Source organism: Hyla sarda, chromosome 5 (assembly GCF_029499605.1).
Source record: "Hyla sarda isolate aHylSar1 chromosome 5, aHylSar1.hap1, whole genome shotgun sequence".
NCBI classification, from domain to species: Eukaryota; Metazoa; Chordata; class Amphibia; order Anura; family Hylidae; genus Hyla; species Hyla sarda.
The window spans coordinates 185,139,543-185,160,645 of record NC_079193.1 but is presented as its reverse complement, the minus strand read 5'-3'; the positions used below and the strand labels follow the sequence as shown (position 1 = coordinate 185,160,645).

The following is a 21,103-nucleotide window of genomic DNA, read 5'->3' as shown; positions in this document are numbered from 1 at the left end:
GGTGGATTTCGGAGCAGGTTCTTGGCACATGAATGCTTACCACCTGTAGAACTGTGGTGGGTTTGCCTGTTGACATAAAGTACCTATCTAATAAGACATCCTTAACAGCGATTATCTATTGTTTCTCCTTTACTTTCCTTTACGTATTTCTCAGGTTATGAAATCAAAATGTCAACTGAATCATGCATGGGAAAATGTATTTTAAATAAACCTTATGTGCAGTGATAGTAGTAAAGCATAGTAATAAGATGCATAAGGATATGTTCACCTTTTCCCCTCCAAGACCCTCGATCAGGGCTGTAGCATTGCCCATCTTCCTCCTGCAAGCTTCTGCATCATCTAATAGCGTTTGTTTCTCCCTCATTGCCGCATCATACATGGCTTGCACATCATCCAGCTCTTTCTGCTTGGCATCAAGTTGGCTCTGTGCGTTATTCAGCTCTTCCTGGGCAACAGCAAGTTTTGCTCCTTGTAGTGCCAGATTAGCCTATAGGAAATATAACTTTATTAAATGAATGCATTTGTGCAGATGCTTACAAGCCTCTTAAACCTTAAGGGAGGATAAATAATGAAGATAATAAATATGCTGGATGTTGCTTATAACTAGAGATGAGCGAACTTACAGTAAATTCGATTCGTCACGAACTTCTCGGCTCGGCAGTTGATGACTTATCCTGCGTAAATTAGTTCAGCCTTCAGGTGCTCCGGTGGGCTGGAAAAGGTGGATACATTCCTAGGAAAGAGTCTCCTAGGACTGTATCCACCTTTTCCAGCCCACGGGAGCACCTGAAAGCTAAACTAATTTATGCAGGAAAAGTTATCAACTGCCGAGCCGAGAAGTTCATGACGAATCGAATTTACTTATAGCTCTAACCGGTACATAGTTTATTATTCTGCCAGAATGTTGCCATGTCACTTTCTCTCATTGAGGACCTTGTGGAAGACTTTTCTAATCAATGCAGAAGTATTATTTTTATGGTATTGTAATTTGCCAACAATACATTACATTTGCACAATGCATTACTTTTTCTACTTGTGATGACATGAAAGCCTTTTTTATTGATGTTATAAGTCAGCAAAAGTTTAAAAGGCTGATGGACTTTCTACATCCCTTCACATTAGCAGAAGGAATAATGATGTGTAATACACATCAATAATCAATTAGAAACACATTCTATGTGAGCTGAGGCAAGGGGGACACTTAGTAGTTAACACAGGAATCCATTCATAAGACCAAGATAAAAATCTAAGCGGCTCAGTGTCCCTGAAAGCTAAGTGTACTGGTCATGTACCCCCTAACATACACCATTCAAAGCTACATATGAAAAAAGACCGACTCCTCTGGGCTACACAACAGTTAATACTATAAGCATAAAATACAATAAGCAGAAATACATAATACAAAATAGTCCATTAAAAAAACTCATTCTTGAGAAAATGTCCTGAAACAATATTTTTGTCACTAGTATGTTCAATATAAAAAGCTATCAGAAAATATGAAATTCTTCATTAAATCTAATACTTAGGTGCACTCTACGTGCAGAGAGCGTGTGTCAGTGTGCACCTAAGTATTAAAGCAGTGAATTTAATGAAGAATTCGCGTAGGTTATTTTCTGATTAGCTTGTTTTTTATTGAATATATTAGTGACAAAAATTATTAGTTCTGTCTTATTTCTGTATTATTGTTTCCAAGAATATGAGCATTTTATTACAATGATATGAGTTTTTTTAATGAAAATTTGTTAGAGCATTTTTATATGTATTTCTGCTTTTAGTATTAAATAAGACTCCTAGAGGAGTTGGTCTTTATAAATAAATAAATATATATATATATATATATATATATATATATACACACATACATACACACACATAATTTAACCCAATCACATACCCAGAACTCAAGAAACAATAGCCCAGATTAAGATGTATAACGTCATTGTTTATTTCACTAAGTCACAGACTGCATGATGAAGCAACTCAATAAAATCCATTAAAACACTCAAAATGGGAAAACACATAGTCAAACTTATAACCTTACAGATTATGGTCTCTATATGTTCTAACACTACAGCCATCTTTAGGGTTGATCATAAATTACACGGCATTCTGCTGATCTCAGTGGACTACAAAAGGCTGCAAAAATATTTAAATACATTATGTTGGCTAGAAGTGCAGTCCCAGTGAATCATCCATTATTCAGAAATGTATATGTACACATGTCCATACTCTGAAGGAAGCCATAAATATTTAAAGGCGCACATTCTGTACACTTCATAGTCACTTGATACGCCCATACATTTCTTACTGCCCAAGCAACAACCTGCTGCCTTGTTGTTATTCAACCATTATGAGAAACAGCAAGAATCTCCTTATGAAAACGGAAGAATAAATAAAGGCCCTTTACTTTGGTTATACAATTTGATATGTCTGCTCTTCAACAGAGTACAAATCTTCAACTCCTCTCTACCGCTGGCAGGTAACTCTGAAAATGTAGTTGTGAAAATATACGTAATGTAGAATTGATTTTCTATGTGTTTTCATAGTTTACAACACCCAATGTGATGGCCACAAATTCCAAGACTAGCTACAGTAGAAGTTCTGGGGGTAGACCTAAAACCAGCTCTGCAGAAGTTTATCGAAAGTGCTTTATACAGTAGATTCCAGTGTAAACTTTATGAAGGGCCAATTATTCTTAGTGTGCACAGCATAACGTCAGCTAATCAGGAGAATATGCCGGAAAACTAGCAGGGGGGAGATGGAGAGACATAAATATATAATGAAATGGAACATAACACAATGCTACAAATCTGCCAAGAAAAAAGTCACACAGTAATAAAACACAGAATACTAATTAGCTAGACAACATGATATTTATAGCGTCGCTCAAGACATACTTTAAAGTTTGTTGGGGATTATCCTTTTTTTTTTGCTGTAACCTCTTTGTTATTGTCTGTGCTACTTTGTTATACAATCAGTGTCTGAGGTATGAAGGACCCACCAGGGAATCTATTTGCTAGGGATTATTTCACAGCATAAATGAAAGTATATTGTTTGTAATGTAAGCCATTTGTATTCTGAGTTTGCTGCATTGTAAAACCTACAGATATTTGAGGAATATTATTAGAATATAAACGGAAAAAGCCATTCTGCTCTTGGAATCAAATATGTCAAGGACCTGCTCGTGAAGTCATTTGGCAATTGTGATCAGCAGACTAAACCTGATGATAACTACCCCATAGTAATGCATGCATAGTTAAAACAGAATGTGGCCTTCAGATGACATTGAGAAATCCATACCTTCAAGGGGAGAACCTCTTTGTTAATGCCAAAGAAATAAGCCATGGCTTGTGTCCATGAACAGAGTCCTGCCACATTTCCACACACTCTTTTGGCAGACTCAAGGTTATAGTCTTCCATATCCAGGTACGGTTCTAAGAGTTCTACAATTTCCTCAGTGATAGAGTCCTACAAACATACATTTAAAAAAAAACAGTTATACGCACAGATCTAACTACTTAATACTTTTCAGCATCCTAGATTTCTCAGGATTCCATATTTTTTTTGTCTATTGTTATTAAAAAAAACTGCATATTTTGTTGAACTTTGGCTCTGGAGGCAATAGGTCTGAGCATATGTTAAAGGGGTTCTCCCGTCAAAATTATTATTATTATTATTATTATTTTTAATCAACTGGTGCCAGAAAAGTTACAAAGATTTGTAAATTACTTCTATTAAAAAATCTTAATTCTTCCAGTACTTTTTAGGGGCTGTATACTACAGAAGAAATGCTTTTCTTTTTTATTTCTCTTCTGTCATGACCACAGTGCTCTCTGCTGACCTCTGCTGTCCGTTTTTGGAACTGTCCAGAGAAGGAGAAAATCCCCATAACAAACATATGCTGCTCTGGACAGTTCCTAAAATGGACAGCAGAGATCAGCACTGTGGTCATGACATCAGAGAAATCCAAAAAGAAAAGCATTTCCTCTCTAGTATACAGCCCCTGAAAAGTACTGGAAGGATTAAGATTTTTTAATAGAAGTAATTTACAAATCCGTTGAACTTTCTGGCACTAGTTGATTTAAAAAAAAAAGTTTTCCCACGGGAGTACCCCTTTAAGGACTTTTCTGAATCCAGCAAATAAATGTTATTCACTGTATGAATGAAAGTTATACCATTGTCCTATATTTTTTATAACAATGTATCACCATTTTGGATTAATATCTGGCTTGGTCATGTAGTGGACACAAAGGTGCACATTTGCTTAGATGACACAGTTCTGCATCTGTGACAGGCCATGCATCTGTGTGTCCATCACCTGACCAGGAGAGGTTCCAAACCCTCACAGTAAAAAATAAAGGTTTCTACATAGCAGTGGTATATTAGAAATACCCAACATGGAGGGAAGAGTGGCACTGTGTGCATGAACCCAATAAACTATATCAGCTGAGACTAAGTAGTATACCAGGCTTCCAGGAGTTAACCACAATGTAGCAAAACCTGGTGGTGCAGGTTATATTTGAGACTGTCATAAAAGTTCATAAGGAGTAGAAAAAAGGTTCAGTGTTATGATTCGGCTAGCTGGATGTGGATCCTCTGTGTCAGCGAGGGATTGGCGTGGACCGTGTCGGTGGACCGGTTCTAGGGTTCCTACCGGTATTCACTGGAGCGGAGCCGCGTGCGCCAGGACGTGACAGCCGGGGACTGGGACAGGTGAGTGACTTGGGATGCGATTCGCATCCCCGCCGGCAGTGTCAGTGCAGCGCTCCCGGTCAGCGGGTCTGACCGGGGCGCTGCAGAGAGAGGAACGCCGCAAGCGCTCCGGGGAGGAGCAGGGACCTGGAGCGCTCGGCGTAATAGTAACCCCCCCCCCCCCTTAGGTCTCCCCCTCTTTTTGTCCGGTAGTTGCTTCACGTGGGACGAGGACATTGGGAGTGATAGTAGAGTTTCCTTCTGGAAGACAGAGAAGTCCTCATCAAAGGCAGGCAGTTCAGAAGGAGTGGGAATGGGGAGGGGGGGCAGAGGGTGAAGCTTGGCACGGGGCAGAGTGTTACCAGGATGGGGGCTATGAGGAGGCAACGCATAGTCCCGATAGGCCTTGGGGAGACGAGGTGCAGGAGGAGGCACTGAGGCTTGCCTGACAGGACTGGGAGCAGACGTGAGGCATTTTTTGTGGCAAGCAGGACCCCAATTCTAGATCTCCCCGGTGGTCCAGTCAAGGGTGGGAGAATGACGCTGGAGCCATGGCAGACCGAGGAGGACTTCAGAGGTGCAGTTGGGCAAAACAAAAAATTCAATTTTCTCGTGATGCAGTCCAATGCTCATAAGCAAGGGCTCTGTGTGGTAACGAACAGAGCAGTCCAACTTCACTCCGTTGACCGAAGAAATGTAGAGCGGCTTGACGAGATGGGTAACCGGGATGCAAAACCTATTAACCAAAGAGGCCAGAATAAAATTTCCAGAAGAACCAGAGTCCAAGAAGGCCACGGCTGAGAAGGAGGAGTTGGCAGAAGGAGAAATCCGCACGGGCACAGTGAGACGTGGAGAAGCAGACGGCAGAGTCTAGAGTCCCCATCAAATTTGTCCGGCAGGGACAAGCGGAGGCTAGGAGCGGCCACTCGCTGCGGAGGAGGTGCAGGAGCTGGCGGAGGAGATGGTTGCTGCTGTAGCATTGGCAGAAGTTGCTGTAACATGGCGGTCAACTGCGACAGCTGCTGTCCTTGTTGGGCAATCTGTTGGGATTGCTGGGCGACCACCGTGGATAGGTCAGTGAGACTTGGCAGCGGCACCTCAGCGGGATCCATGGCCGGATCTACTGTTATGATTCGGCTAGCTGGATGTGGATCCTTTGTGTCAGCGAGGGATTGGCGTGGACCGTGTCGGTGGACCGGTTCTAGGGTTGCTACTGGTATTCACCAGAGCCCGCCGCAAAGCGGGATGGTCTTGCTGCGGCGGTAGCAACCAGGTCGTATCCACCGGCAACGGCTCAACCTTGCTGACTGCTGAGAAGGCGTGGGACAGAAGGACTAGACAGAGGCAAGGTCAGACGTAGCAGAAGGTCGGGGCAGGCGGCAAAGTTCGTAGTCAATGGCAATAGCAGAAGATCTGGAACACAGGCTTTGGACAACACAAACGCTTTCTCTGGCACAAGGCAACAAGATCCGGCAAGGAAGGGAAGGGGAAGTGAGGTTATATAGACAGGGAGCAGGTGGAAGCTAGTTAGACTGATTGGGCCAGGCACCAATCATTGGTGCACTGGCCCTTTAAATCTTAGAGAGCTGGCGCGCGCGCGCCCTAAGGAGCGGAGCCGCGCGCGCCAGGACGTGACAGCCGGGGACCGGGACAGGTGAGTGACTTGGGATGCGATTCGCGAGCGGGCGCGTCCCGCTATGCGAATCGCATCCCCGCCTTCAGTGTCAGTGCAGCGTTCCCGGTCAGCGGGTCTGACCGGGGCGCTGCAGAGAGAGGAACACCGCGAGCGCTCCGGGGAGGAGCAGGGACCCGGAGCGCTCGGCGTAACATTCAGCACTCATCTACTGTTGTTGCATGCAGAGGTATTTTTATTCTTGGATCATCTAGGTAACCAAACAGGTATAGGATGTGGAAGGAGCAAAGAACAAGCGGCTAGTTTGGCGCCCTGAGGCACATTTTCTAGCTTGAAGTTAGTCAAGCTAGAGAAAGCACCTCAGGGCACGAAACTAGCCACTTGTTCTTTGCTCCTTCAATGTCCTATACCTGTTTGGTCACCTAGATGTTCCAAGAATAAAACTGCCTCTGCATGCAACAACAGTGAGTGAGTCTGGAATCTTTTTTCTACTTCTTATGGACATTTTTTGTATAGTAGGAATAGGCATTAATGAATTGTTGCTTTTACTTCTTTTACTTTCCTTTACTGTTTTCTGATAATGCTTCTTATACAGTGAGGAGAGAGACAGGAAGAGAAGGGCTTAGCTGACGCTTCTCTCTGCTCAATCTAGTGATCAGTAGGGGTCTCACCCAGACCCTGACTGGTCAAAACTTTTGAAATGTCGAAAGATTTTTTTTTGCACGACCGCAACACTTAAATGGAGTGAAATGAGTGTGTAAATTGTAAGAGAGCACTTGGAAATAGTATTTCCCCACATGATGTTACAAACACAATAGGACCATTTTATTTATTTTAGATGACAAGGGGATGAGAAGCGTTGACCTTCAGTGGCTGATAAATGATGTCCTCTATACAGGACTACAAATACGGTTTTGTTCCTAATTGCATTTTGGTATGAAATTCAATATTTCCAATAATCTGATGACCTAATCAATCCCCTGAAATGATGCCCTGGGCAGCCATGTGATCTATACACTAATACAGACAACAGTAATCTAAACACACCATGCTGGAATACAAGAAGCCTTGTAATATGCATTATAGTTACACAGTGCTTAAAATAAAACATTTATACTGAAAGATATTTGTGGAGTTTTCTCTTTCTGCTTTACTCCATGTATGTGTTCTGTAGAAATGATTTTTAAAATGCTTACCATAACTATGCAAAATATCTTGTAGGTACAGCTATGTGGGCTGCAAAAATGGCTTCAACATTTAACAAGTAAATTGTTATTTGTTTTGGTATATTTATCATAACGTATAACAGGAGTTTTATATCCTACTTGCTGTGACTTTTTTTATTGATATTTTAAACATCATTCTCTATTTTTGTTTCTCAACCCAGGTATTTAAGAATATCCTCAAATTAAATAATTTGCAGGGCTGAAGGTGAGAAACAATGTTATATACGGTAATATGTTGCATTACAGATATACGGTATCTACTTACATTTTTTCAAAACTAAATACCTAAAAGAAATTTCAAGAAATTGGGGGAGATTTATTAAAACCTGTGTAGAGGTTTACAGATTGCTTCTGTAAAAAAATGAAAGAAGCTATCTGATTGGTTACCATGGGCAACTGCACCACTCTTCCTCTACAAAGGTTTTAATAAATCTCCCCCATTGACAAGAGTGCATTTCCAAATATTTTTACTATGGCACCTTTTCAGAAGGTGGGTAAAACCAGTCAATGCAGTAAGTAGTACAAAAAAAAAACCTGGTCATATTTGCGGTCTCTATTACCTTAATTTTTTTAATCTCTTTACCAAAATCAACAGTTTTCCACAGACCATTAAATAGATCGCACATCCATAAAAAAAAAAAAAAAATTCTGCCAAAGAATAAGCAGTTACCGTATATACTCGAGTATAAGCCGACCCGAATATAAGCCGAGGCACCTAATTTCACCCCAAAAAACAATGAAAAGCTATTGACTCGACTATAAGCCTAGGGTGGGAAATACATTATCCCCCCCATGTCATCATCCCCCCCTGTCATCATCCAGACCCCCATCATCATCACCCTGTCATTTTCACCCCTTTCATCATCACCCCATCGTCAGCCCCCCCTTCATCACCACCTGTCATCATCCAGACCCCCATCATTAACACCCCGGTCATCATCACCCCATCATCATCCGCTTCGTCATCCCCCCTTCATCATCACCGCCTGTCATCATCGCCCCGTCATTTTCACCCCTGTCATCATCAGCATCACCCAGTCATCATCCCCCCCCCCCCTTCATCATCACCGCCTGTCAATCCCTTCATCAGTGGTCTTCAACCTGCAGACCTCCAGATGTTGCAAAACTACAACTCACAGCATGCCCGGACAGCCATCGGCTGTCCGGGCATGCTGGGAGTTGTAGTTTTGCAAGATCTGGAGGTCCGCAGGTTGAAAACCACTGAGAAGGGGTTGACAGGTGGAGAGTTCACTCGAGTATAAGCCGAGGGGGGTGTTTTCAGCACGAAAAATCGTGCTGAAAAACTCGGCTTATACTCGAGTATATACGGTACCTACATGTGAATTGTTACAGGAATATTTTAAAGTATAGTAGCTGAGCCAAAAAAAAAAGGTTTCATTCAAAATGAAGTACAAAAACACTTGTCTCCTGATGCCTATAGAATAGAAATGTGGGACTGGAATAGAGAAGTTTTCCATGTCTCCAATGTATTTTAGTTGTGTCCTGACTTCTCACAGTCCTAACACTCACATAGGGCAGACTACTGCTGCTCAATTATAACAATACTGGAAACGAGGATTCACAAACCTTTTGAAACTCTAGTAAGGAGTTCAGAAATCCAGAATTATTCATTAGTTTCAGGGCCTCTGCCCAGGAAGGTTTCACACACGGTCGCTCCGGGTCAGCTGTAACTGTATCAATCTTTCTTTGGAACAGCAGCAATACACAGTCCATGATTCTCATAATTAAATGGGGAGGTCTACCCAGTTTACGCACAGTTGAGATGTCAGCAGGCTTGATAGTCTAAAAGATATTGTTAAAGTTGTCATCCATTTAACAATTTATGTTATGTTGGTCAAACTAGTTACACCCCCCCCCCCCCCCCCCCCAAAAAAAAAATAAGTCTGCCCCATTTCCACATACACCTTTAAGGCAATAAAACTAGAGAACAATAGTTGCACATGGATACTGCCCATGCTTGTAATTTTACAAACTGGAATGGACTGATGCATGGACTCTTTGCAGTTACAGATCAGATGAAAGTGTTGTATTTTGTGCCTTTCTTTTGTAATAAAAATTTTCAAATTTGGTTATCTATTTGTGCCCATTCATTGCAACTCTTGAAATTGTGAAAGGAGGGGAACCTCTAATCCCTCTGCCTATGGGGAAAGGAGATGGGGCAAACCTGAACTGGGCCTCTCTTCTCCAAACCACCCAGACTATTCCCTTAGTTTACTCCACTTCCAAGGTATTGGAAATGTTTGTATCTATACATATTTAAAGGAGATATCTCATGGAATAAAAGGTATCCCCTATCTGCAGGATAGGGGAAAGTTTTAGATCATCTCTATGGAGCACCCGCTCTCCACTGGTGAGATGAGTCATGACCCCCACCCGAAGCAGGCGCCACCACGCTCCCTCCATATATCTCTGTGGAAGAGCCATTCAGATATCTTCAGCTCTCCCATGAGAATATTCCTTTAATAAGAATGACACATACAAGCAGTAAAGAGAAATCAAAGTTCTTTACCTGCAGAGCTGCTTCAGCTTCTTCCAAGGCAGGCCTGGCCACTTCCAGCTTTTCTTCAGCTGATGCTTTGGCAACTGCGATTTCATCAACAATAGCCTGTGCTTTGTCTTTCACTTTTTGCACCTGCATCTTTACTTTTTCAGCAGCTTGTGCTTTCAGAGTCACTTCTTGCAGGACCTCATCTGCTTTTTTTGAGGCAACAGCCAGGTCTTTTTCTTTAACTGCAAGTTCTTTTGACAACTGACTGACCGACACTTCAGCTTCCATCAATTTTGCAAGACCTAAGAAGTGTGATAATGCAGGGTCAAATCATTAAAACACATTATCTAAATCAGTCTTAAAATAAAAACCTGCCTTATATGTGTAGGTCCCCCAGGTCATGTCAAAACAGCCATAACCTATCATAGACTCCACAAGACCTCTGAAGGCCTCTTGTGGTATCTAGTACAAAGTTGTTAGCAGCAGATCCTTCCAAGCATTACTGTCATTATAAACAACGATTGACATGTTGATCAGACATGTCAGAAGTTGTTGATCGCACCATGTATCACTGCTGAGACGTGCTGCGATCACAAGTTATAAGCCAGGGAAATGGGTGGCATTGCACTCTGCTCCCCGGTCAGCCTAGAGCCTATAGTGCTCAGAGACAGGACTATGTGAAGACACAGATCTGGAAAAGGTGGCAAAAAATGTGCTGCTGCGCTAAATGTTCCCAAGAGCATAGTGGCCTCGATAGTTCTTAAAAGGAAGAAGGTTGGAAAAACCTTGACTATTCCAAGAACTGGCCGTCCCTGAGTATTGAACAAAATCCCCTATCCTGTGGATCAAGGATAAGTTGTTATTTGCTGAAGTAACCTTTAATTGTCTCATAGAAACACCTTGGGTAATTGGGTAAAAGATGGCGTATCCTCTTTAACAAGCACAGGCCATGGAACACAAACCAAAATTTATGAGCTGATCTACCCCAATTTCTGGCTTAAGTCAAGGTGACCCATCCTCTAACAATAAGCCAAACACACTTTTTTTTTAAGTAGCAAGAGGCATAAAAATGAAAAATGTCCCCAAAAGGCTAATTTGTATGCCAGGAAATTGGTATACATGCCTCAATTCCTCTCTATATTAGAATCTGACGCCATGTTTAAAGATACAGATTTGCTTTAAATTTATTAACTCTAGGTCTGTGTTATAACAGGCCAACAATTATTTTATGCAAGACTATCACATAGGGGGTTCTATTTTTTTAATCTCTTCTCCCAAAAGTGATAATAGACCCGCTGTCATCTTGATAAATAAAACTACAGAGCTAGTAAGCTATTTACACTGTGCATGTTAAAACCAGGAGCTGAAAGATTGTGATTTGTACTCCTGCTAAGCAAATACACATTTCTTTGACCCGGATACATTTTGAATTTCGCCATGTCATCAGGTCTTTGAATTCTTTGAATTGTCATGTTGACAGTAAACTAGATCTCAAACAAGAGACCAAGCAAAAATATAAAAATGAAATCATTAAATTATGTTAAAATAAAATAAATATGATGTACCTGTCTTCATGCGGTTAGACAGGTTTCCAACATATTCAAACTTTTCTCCATATATAGCTTTGTATCCTCCAATGAATGACAGATATGATTTTGGGGTGACATATGTCTGACGCCTATATCTTTCAAAATATTCAACACACTTTTCTGCCACAATGTCTTGGAAGGTACCCATTGTGTTCACCACGCTCCTCTTCACTTCTTCTGTACATTCTATATTATAAGAAGACAAGAAGTGATGGGCCACAGCGACCAAGGCATCACGTGGCCAACGCTGGAACCAGTCCATAGTACATCCAGAAATCAGGCCAGGAAACTTTAGAGCTCTTGTTCTAAACTTTTCTCCAACAGGGGAGAAGCACAGTACCACATGTAAATTGCTCCGAACACGGGATAGGAAGTAGTCATAAAGGTTTTCAGCGGTTGGGGCTCGCCTTGGATACTCTTTCTTCATGATAGGAATTAAGTCTTGAGTGATTTCATCAATTTCATCCCTTGCAAATAAGTTGGACACTTCTCCGGAAGCCAGTACATTATTCATGTATTCTAAAAATGATTCATCCTTAATTTCATTGTCAGTAAATATAAAGGTAATTCCTTTTCCCTTTTGGCCTGCTGTGCGGTATAATAGCTTCAGATCATCCAGAAGATTATTTGTACCATATGTTCTGCAATAAACCGGACATGTAAATGTGATTTAATACAGCCATAGAAAATCTTAATTCACAAGATGTAATTGCTTGAAGTGCAGAAAGTTCTTTTTCCACTCAATACCACATAGTAAAAAGTTGATATTTTCTGTTATTTTAGTAACTTTTCAGACTCTGAATATATTTAAATATTTTTAGACAAGATATAAGTCACTTCTTTTTATATAGTGTAACTTTATACATTTTTCGAGGATAAATGAGGGTAACACATGACAGTAGGTTGCCGAAATCAAAATTTTGAGCATGTTGTGTGGCTGGGTCTACTAATATGATAACTAGAGTGGCATATGTTGCATTCATTTATAGTGACCTGATCTGGTCTTGTGACCTTCTGGTCTACTGATCTCAAGATTTATTTAAGATGATCTAAATAAAAATAAAAAAACACTGCTCAACTCTGCTATAGGAAAGACACAAGTGACTTGTACATAATGCTTTAATGCATTTAGATCCTGCGTCTATTGTTGACCTTTTTCATCTTTTTAGACTGATTACACTATATGTAAGTAGACACCATTGAAAGACATAATCCTGGGTAACATGCCCGTTTCCCTCCTGAAGACATTGCTGGAGCCATGAAACATGTAGAGGGGGCATAATCAGTGCTTAAACCGCAATCCTTCTTAGTGTGCTGTACTAATCAGTTGGTCAGCAAGCCACTGGTTGTTGATTGTGACCTACCTAAGAAGTTATACTACTATAGTAGAATCTCCCAATAGCAGACAATCACGGGGAATAAATAAGTGTCCACTATTGAGAGATGTCCCCTATTGGTAAAAAAAAAAAAGGTTCAAAAATCTTTCTAAATGACAAATACTGTACTATACTCACTCCAGAGTGTAATTACCTAAAAACATGATAAAAAGGAACATTACAGTAGAATCTCCCAGCGCTGTTTAACCACCCCTTATCCCTCCCCTCTATCCTTTCATCCCCCTTTATACCCTGTGCCACCTTATTCCCCAGTGCCTTGTGCCAAATTATCCCCCCCCCCACACTTACCCCCTGTGCCACATCATTCCCTCTTGATCCCTCTGTGCCATTTCATTCCCACTTTATTACCCTTTGTGTAAATTCTTCACCCCCCCTCCTCTTTATAAGGTGGCACAGGGGAATAAAAGGGGGAATTAAATGGCACAGGGGGTGGTAAAGAGGGGATTATGAATTTGCACAGAGGGTAATAAAGGGGGAATGAAACAGCACAAGGAGGGGGATCAAGAGGAAATTATATGGCACAAGAGGTATTAAAGGGTGGGGATGATTTGGCACAGGGGAAATAAAGTGGCATAGGGGGAGCAGGGAAGCCTGGGCCCCTTACTGGGGTATTGGCTATATCCCTGATGGCGGCCCTGTGTACAAGGTAGGGCTGGCACATAAGCCTGGTTGTCCCCTATTGAGAGTTTGTCCCCTAATACGAGTGTTTTGTCCCCTATTCTCCCCTTTTGGGTGTGTCCGCATCCGCCATTGGGAGTGCCCCCTATTCGGAGGGTGCAAATACATTAAGTCTTATGGGACTTTGCCCGGGAATTTAAACTGTCTCCTATTGGGAGGTGTCCCCTATTAGGAGGTGCCCACTAAGGGAAATTTTACTGTATTAGGGATGTACTAAACACATGCAATATTAACACACTAGGAGATTGTGGTTATAAAGTGACTCTTCATCTATACATTTTATGAGTGCTTAATAAAAGGTATGCTTTAGGGGATGGGAATAAAACAAGGGTATCAGTGACCCAGGGTTTGTCCCTTTGTCAAAGGTGTGTCTATATTGTTGACCCTGACCCATCTCGGGGTATTGTTTTTGGTAATCCTGGGTAATGTACTATCTTCTCCAAGAAGACTTCCAGCCATATAACATAACCAGCAAGTTCCAAAGAATACTTTTACCAACCTAGGCATACAAAAAATCGATAATTTGAGCTCTCTGATCATAAACAAGTAGGTTTCTAAAAATATGGCATGAACTACATTTAATTACGTTTAAAACTATTACATTATCCTATGTATAAATCATTCCAGCTATTCAAAACATAGTGTGAGCTCTGGAGTTGGCCAATTTAACATAAAAGGTGCATTCACCTTTCTATTATTTAGCATTTCTGTGAGTATTTGAAGCTTACATCGGTGACAACTGGTTTTCCTTGACCCTCATCTCTAGGATAATTTAGTTGTCCAGTTATGTGAGTGCACTCACTAGTCCTCCATATTCATGATAACCCACTCTCTCTGTCACTAGGGGCTGATTGAAGGCTATGTGCCTATACTGTGAATAGGCATCTAGGCGTCGATCAGAGGACAGGGGGAAAGGGGAGAGCAATACACTCATTCTAAGTGCACTGCGGCTCAAGTAAGAATTCCCCCTCAAAAATATGCATAAACTCCCTCAGTAGTGACATAGCTGCTATGATCTGTGAGATCTTACTTCCCAAGCGCGAGATCTCACATCGCATAGCAGCTATGCCACTGCTAAGTGAGTTTATGCATATTTATGATGGGGCATTCTTAATGGAGCAGCAGTGTACCTAGGGGCAAGGGATGTCCCCATTGCACCAAACATATACTAAACTGCGTGACATAGACGAAGAAGAAAAACAGTACCAGCAGGTAAGTATGGGTGGCCCAGATTCTCTTTTGACAAGCATACATAGTAGCGTTGTAGTACAGTGTCAGACCTTAATTCATATCTTTTCTGGACATACACTTCTTTGTAAAAAAAAAAAAAAAAAAAGTCTTCAAATTCTTAATTGTTTTGAAATTTGTTTCTTTGTAAGATGCATTAGTTGGACAAATTTGGATACACAGTAGAAACGAAAAATCGGTAAAATTTCTTATATTTCCTGAATGAATTTAAAATGAACACCCAATTAATTTACTTTGCCATGTAACTTATAGATGCTATTGATCCCAGAGACAGAATGTGAACATTAAGTGCCCTGTTAGGAGGATGTACAATGGTCTGTTCGCCTGGTGAATGTAAATGCTTGGTCCTGCAGTGTTCAGGCTTTTGAGCAGTGGTGATTGTACGGGCTGAGATTTAAGCGGTTTCCATCCCTGGCACAGCGTGGCTAGAACATTTAAAAGATAAACTGCAGTGGGTTGTGGGGACAGGACTGAATCAATACTGCACTTTTGCACATTATGATGCACAGATACAAAGCACACCAATCCAATATAAGAACGGATTTCAGATAGTTACAATGGCCTGAATTTATTGTATAGATGCATCAATCAACAAGATGTAGCTATATAGAATGCAGCAGGATATTGCTGCAATTAATTCCCCCTATTCTAAGGCCTAATTGTTTTTGTACACCAGCAACCATGGGAATCTATATTTATGCTGAGAGAAAACTGTGAGCACACACTATCTAGTCCCTCAAGATTATTATGATGTATTTATATCACATCAACACATTCACATAAACACTGCTCTATGGCAAGCAAGTCAGACGCCAAGGATTCTACAAATAGACAAGAATTAGCAGATTATATTTAACCTGTAGTCAGCTTTAAATGATCCTTATACAGAAGATATGTACTGTAAGGATGATTCATAACTATTTTACAAAACGTAATGCAGAATGCTGTCCTAGTTACAGTATAACACACGCGTGTAACATATACAGTTCTACTGTTAAACATGTTTCTACAATATTTATTATAAGCAATGAAGAATCTGGCTAAAAATAGTGACTGCTTTGGCCTAGTAAAAATCTCCAGCAGAAGAACAGAAAGCTCACTTATCCATTTTTTTTAAGGCCAAATTCACACTATGGAATCTCTGGCATGATTCCGAGTGCAGGCAGCGCTGACTGAATCAGCCGGCACAAGGACCGTGCAGACTTTGCTGTACCCATAGCGGAGATGCGCCAGAATGTTCTGACAGAATTATTCGAGGGAACTTTCCAGGGCGGAAAGTTCGTCTCGAAAACTCTGCAGTGTGCACTAATTAATAAGATTCTGCTGCACCAGAATTTTGTTTTGAAATTCCACTCAGAAATTCCATAGTCTAACGCCGGCCTTAAAGGGAAGTTGTCATAATTTTTTATGCTGCCTGGCTAGGAGTTATCGGGATGGTTCCTGCTGGCTACTCTTTGCCCCAACAACATAATTGATAGAGCTATCCTTGTTTGGGTATAGAAAGAGATCTATCAATCAAGGCCGGAAGGTCGGAGAGAAAAAGCCAGGGACTTTACTGATTATTCATGGTTCAGGCAGCATGAAAGCGATGACAGGTTTTAAATATGTCTATTCAGTGGCAAATCCAGGTGGGAAAAATAAAGATAGGACCAAGTGCTGCAGTTGTTTCTTTTTGGAAGGGGTGGGAGTTAAGAAACAATAAAGGTGGCGATATCATTGCATCTACACAGGACCACATACAGTTAACTTAGTAATTCATTACTACACACAATCCTGAATATATTCAGCCTGAAGCTTAATGTTCAGCTCAGCCATGACTATATTCATCAGGGAATCTGAACCAATCTCTAATGAATTATTTCTTTGGGAGAAAACTCGGGTAGAAATGGAGTTACCGATTGTAAATGTATAAAGTAGCACTTTACCTAATATATTTTAACATTTGCAAATCCATTATGCATCTTAAGCCATGTAAGCTACTGTATTCCCATTGGAATTATGTACTGCAGAAAAGATAATCATACTAATGTTAGAAGAAGCAGGCTTTCTGTTTGCACACCGATTTAGCGCAATTGTGGTTTGAGGACTTCTTTTTTTAAATAGTTTATTTATTCTGTGTTTTACCTAATTACTCTAAATAGGTAAAACTCACAAAAGGAAAAACCACATGGTAAAATGCATGTAAAGTTTTCTCTACAGTACACATTCACAGTAGAAAACAATTCTAACAACATTCTGTACAAACAAAACAAAACAAAAAAAAATATTATAGTAAATGTACAAGTTTTCAGCCTCATCTCTGTCAAACTGTGTAAACCTGGTTAAAGTTTTTGTTCCTAACCTGGTGTCAGGATATAATTAAAGAGCTATTCTCCGACAAATAAAAAAATAAAAAAAGGAGGAAGAAAAATCAAAAGTCTGTCCCTTGGTAGTACTTGTTCTGTTGTTTCTGGCTGCTAGAACACATTACGGTGACTAATAGATTCTGGCATATCGGTGAATAGAAGTCAATCAATTCACAGTTAAGATGAGCAAAGATTTTTTTTTTATTTACTATATTAGGCAAAGGCTAATGTGAAAAGTTGCAAAGTTGCAAAGTACTTTCTACTTCTTTGTAGGGTCATATACAAAAATAGCAAATAGCATGATAGCAGATAGAAGAAGAATTACTATAGTGAGTGCAGAGGCTGCATTATGATCTGAGCCCTGGTGACTAAAGAGCACAACACCCAAACTGCTAGGTAAGTGGACGCTTACAATATATATGACATATTGGGGGGCTTCCTTACAGGTTTTTCAATGGGGCCCAAGAGATTAAAGTTATGTCTCTGAGATTGGTGTATTAGAAGTCAATCCCTAAGCAATTTTTATAAACATACAATGCTAGAAACCTTAACAAGCACTTTCAAAGATTTCTCCAGTGACTGCTAGTCAGTATGTACAGTATGACATACAGTAAGGCATTTATGGCTAATGCCTATATTTGTATAGCTTTATCAGCTTGTTAGCTCATCTGTTTCTGTCATTCCTGTCAAGTATGGAATATACAGTAAGTCATGTTTTTTTGGTTTGATAAAGGTAATGGTGACTTGATGGTACAAAAACAGATGGATGTTGGGAAACTAGGAGGCTAACTGGTTACAAATGTTTCAGTATCCAATAAGTGATTATTTCACTAATACACTTCTCTAAACTCAAGGATTACAAGTAAATTCAAGATATACAAGACTGCTTTTCTCCAGATAGAAAAGAGCTTGCTCTCTTGTGGCACCTATTACAGGCGATTTGTTTGTAAAGTCAATGCTTGATCCAATAAAGAGTCTTAAAACATGACTATGAATTATCAGCCAAATCAGAATGTCCTCCAAAGGGAAGAGTACTAATAGTGGTTTTGGGGTTCTTGCTCCAAGTCATGACCGAGTAGGATGTTAGCTGGCTGGGAGAGAGGCCTTCAACATGGGTCTGAAGGAGTAATGTGCCTCTATGGAGTGACCGTAGTATTTCATTTTGTACTGACAAGAGAACCCCAAAACAGTTGTGTACAGATGTGTACTCTACCTTTTGCAGGAGACTAAGGGATAATACATTTAAAGATATCGGTAGACTAGATTGATCTCTACAGCTATGTACATTAAACCAGAATGTAAAGAACTATATCCAAAGAGAATAGAACATTTGGATTAGTATAACCCTGGGGGTCCAAGTGTTGCTCAAAAATACAGCTGATAAAAGGTGCCCACATTACAGTTGTGGAAACTTAGTCAAACTATGTATCCAAAGTTACATTTAAATACGGTACATTGATGTTTTAGCCTAACACCCGGTTAAGTTGACCTCTGAAGGACATATTATTTGAAAGAAAAATACTTCTCTTTCAGAGACACTTTATTAATAAATTAGGTAAAAGTTTTTTCCAGAGGCAAAAACTTGTATGACCCTTTTAAAAATTCTTCCTACTGTCTTAATGTCTTATTCAAAGATAATGAATATACAGTGAAAACGCTGAACATGAAAGCATGATCTGATTCTATCGAGGTTGCAATTCTCTGCGTCAGCATTAAATTGCCCCTATTTTCGGAGATGGCCCTCTTTATCCCCTTATTCCTCTCAACTCCACTAAATATCAAAACATGAAAGCGCCTTTGAGTTGCCAGTTTCATGCAGAAAATGTACTCTTCTTCCTAAAATTAACCGAGCTTTATCTCCAGGGTAAAGAGCAAATGTTCACATTTAATATTTACTTGAAATGCAAATGGTAGATTTTATACATTCTGCTCAGAAACAGACACAAGGGTATTTGCTGGACCAAAAAAAATATCCCAAACAGATTTGTGTTTCAGCCAGACGTTAAAGTAGTAATTGATACATCATTGTATTCAACTGAGAGATGCAGCAAGAGCACGCCTGGGATCTTCAAACGTATTCACTCTGAGACAAACATCATATTTATTCTATACTCCGTAGTTTCATTTGTTGCCAGAGGGGAGGATGACACTTTAAAGACCACAATACAGGCTAAAAATGCAGTACGGAAGAAATTCATTAAAAATGGATCGACCTAAAAGAGTTGTTTTTTCTAACTGTAGATTTTATTATGAATTTCTTGGTCCTGGACATAAAACAGTAAGCAAAACATGAGGATTTTAAATCTAATTTAAGTCATTTTACCACCAATATTAGCCTCATAGGAAATAAGCATACAAGAATTTTTTTTTATCTGTTTGGTTTATTTCTAATGTTTAAAGAAAAGGAAAATTAAAACAATTACTGTGTTCAGCTTTCTAATGTTACCTGGCTTTAAAATGACTGGCCAATGGACTAGCAGAGAGTAAATGCGGTGCCTATATTAAAGGGCTATAGATTTTCCACCGGTATTTATAGACTCATTACAGAATGGTAGCATGTTCTGCATGAGAAGATATCAAACTGAGGTGAGTCAATGTACAAAACATAACATTCAATACTATTGAAATTATACGGCGGCCCTGCCTACATATAACATGGTAAGAAACAGGGGTGAGACTTTTCTTATAGCCATGATGGTTCTAGGTTATTACTGTCTAAAGAAACTGAACACATGCAGATGAAAATATAGTATACTGTAGAGTGTTTCTAATGTATAGGATTTCATTGTAATTAGCATGCTGATTTACTTGTCATATCTAAGGGTATGGTTCCACATTACAATGGCTGCATGCATTGTTCAAAAATGTTACTTTCCCATATAAATTATTAGCTAATGTGACGTGCACATCACACTGAGTATCTTGCATATATACAGTATTGCTAATTGTGGAAGTGGGTGTACAGTCTTTATTGTCCATACAAAAATAAATAATTAAAAGTTGAAGGGAACCAATCAAGAGATTTAACCATATATAATGTATGGCGACGCATTATGTATGGTAAAATCTTCATCCTCCCCATCCCCGGGAGACGTTGCTGCCTGCAAGGATGGTGAGAATATAGACCAAGGACGTAAATGTACGTCCTGGTGCAGCGGTACTTCCCGCACCAGGACATACATTTACGTCCTGTACATGACCCCGAGCATCGGAGCGATGCTCGGGTTTTGTGCGGCAGGTCCCAACTGGGTCCCAGGGACCTGCCGGAAATGGCCAACATCTGCGATCGTGCAGATGTCTGCCATTAACCTCTCAGATGCCGTGATAAATACAGATCACGGCATCTGCGGCAGCTCGGCTACATTTTATGATGATCTGACAGCGGGATCAGATCAGCTAACATGGCGGACAAGGTCCCCTCACGTGCCTCTGCCCTGGTCTGAGATAGAGCAGACCAGAGCAGAAGATAACTGATAACACTGATCAATGCTATGCCCTATGCATAGCACTGAACAGTATTAGCAATCAACTGATTGGGGACTATTAAAGTGTAAAAAAAAAAAAGTAAAAAAAAAATTGAAAAATCCCCTACCCCCAATGTTAAATGTCCCTTTTTCCTATTTTACCCCAAAAAACTGTAAAAAAAAATGTATAAACATATTTGGTATTGCCGCATGCATAAATGTCCATACTATGAAAATATAATGTTAAGGATCCCGTACGGTGAACGGCGTGAACGTAAAAAAAAAGTCCAAAATTGATGCTTTTTTGTCACATTTTATTTTA

At 40.2% G+C, this 21,103-nt stretch overlaps 1 protein-coding gene across 3 annotated transcripts in view; it reads right to left on the bottom strand.

Moving 5' to 3' along the window:
* The window catches only part of LOC130273684 (dynein axonemal heavy chain 5-like), a 334,039-nt gene that overhangs the window by 88,503 nt on the left and 224,433 nt on the right, over positions 1-21,103 (bottom strand). For all 3 annotated transcript variants that reach the window (XM_056520899.1, XM_056520897.1, XM_056520898.1), the window contains exons 57-61: positions 11,626-12,290; positions 10,082-10,362; positions 9,139-9,354; positions 3,301-3,468; positions 269-487 (exon numbers count right to left, since the gene is read on the bottom strand). In XM_056520899.1, coding sequence (XP_056376874.1) covers positions 269-487; positions 3,301-3,468; positions 9,139-9,354; positions 10,082-10,362; positions 11,626-12,290 — 1,549 coding nt within the window. The remainder of the gene's footprint in view (positions 1-268; positions 488-3,300; positions 3,469-9,138; positions 9,355-10,081; positions 10,363-11,625; positions 12,291-21,103) is intronic.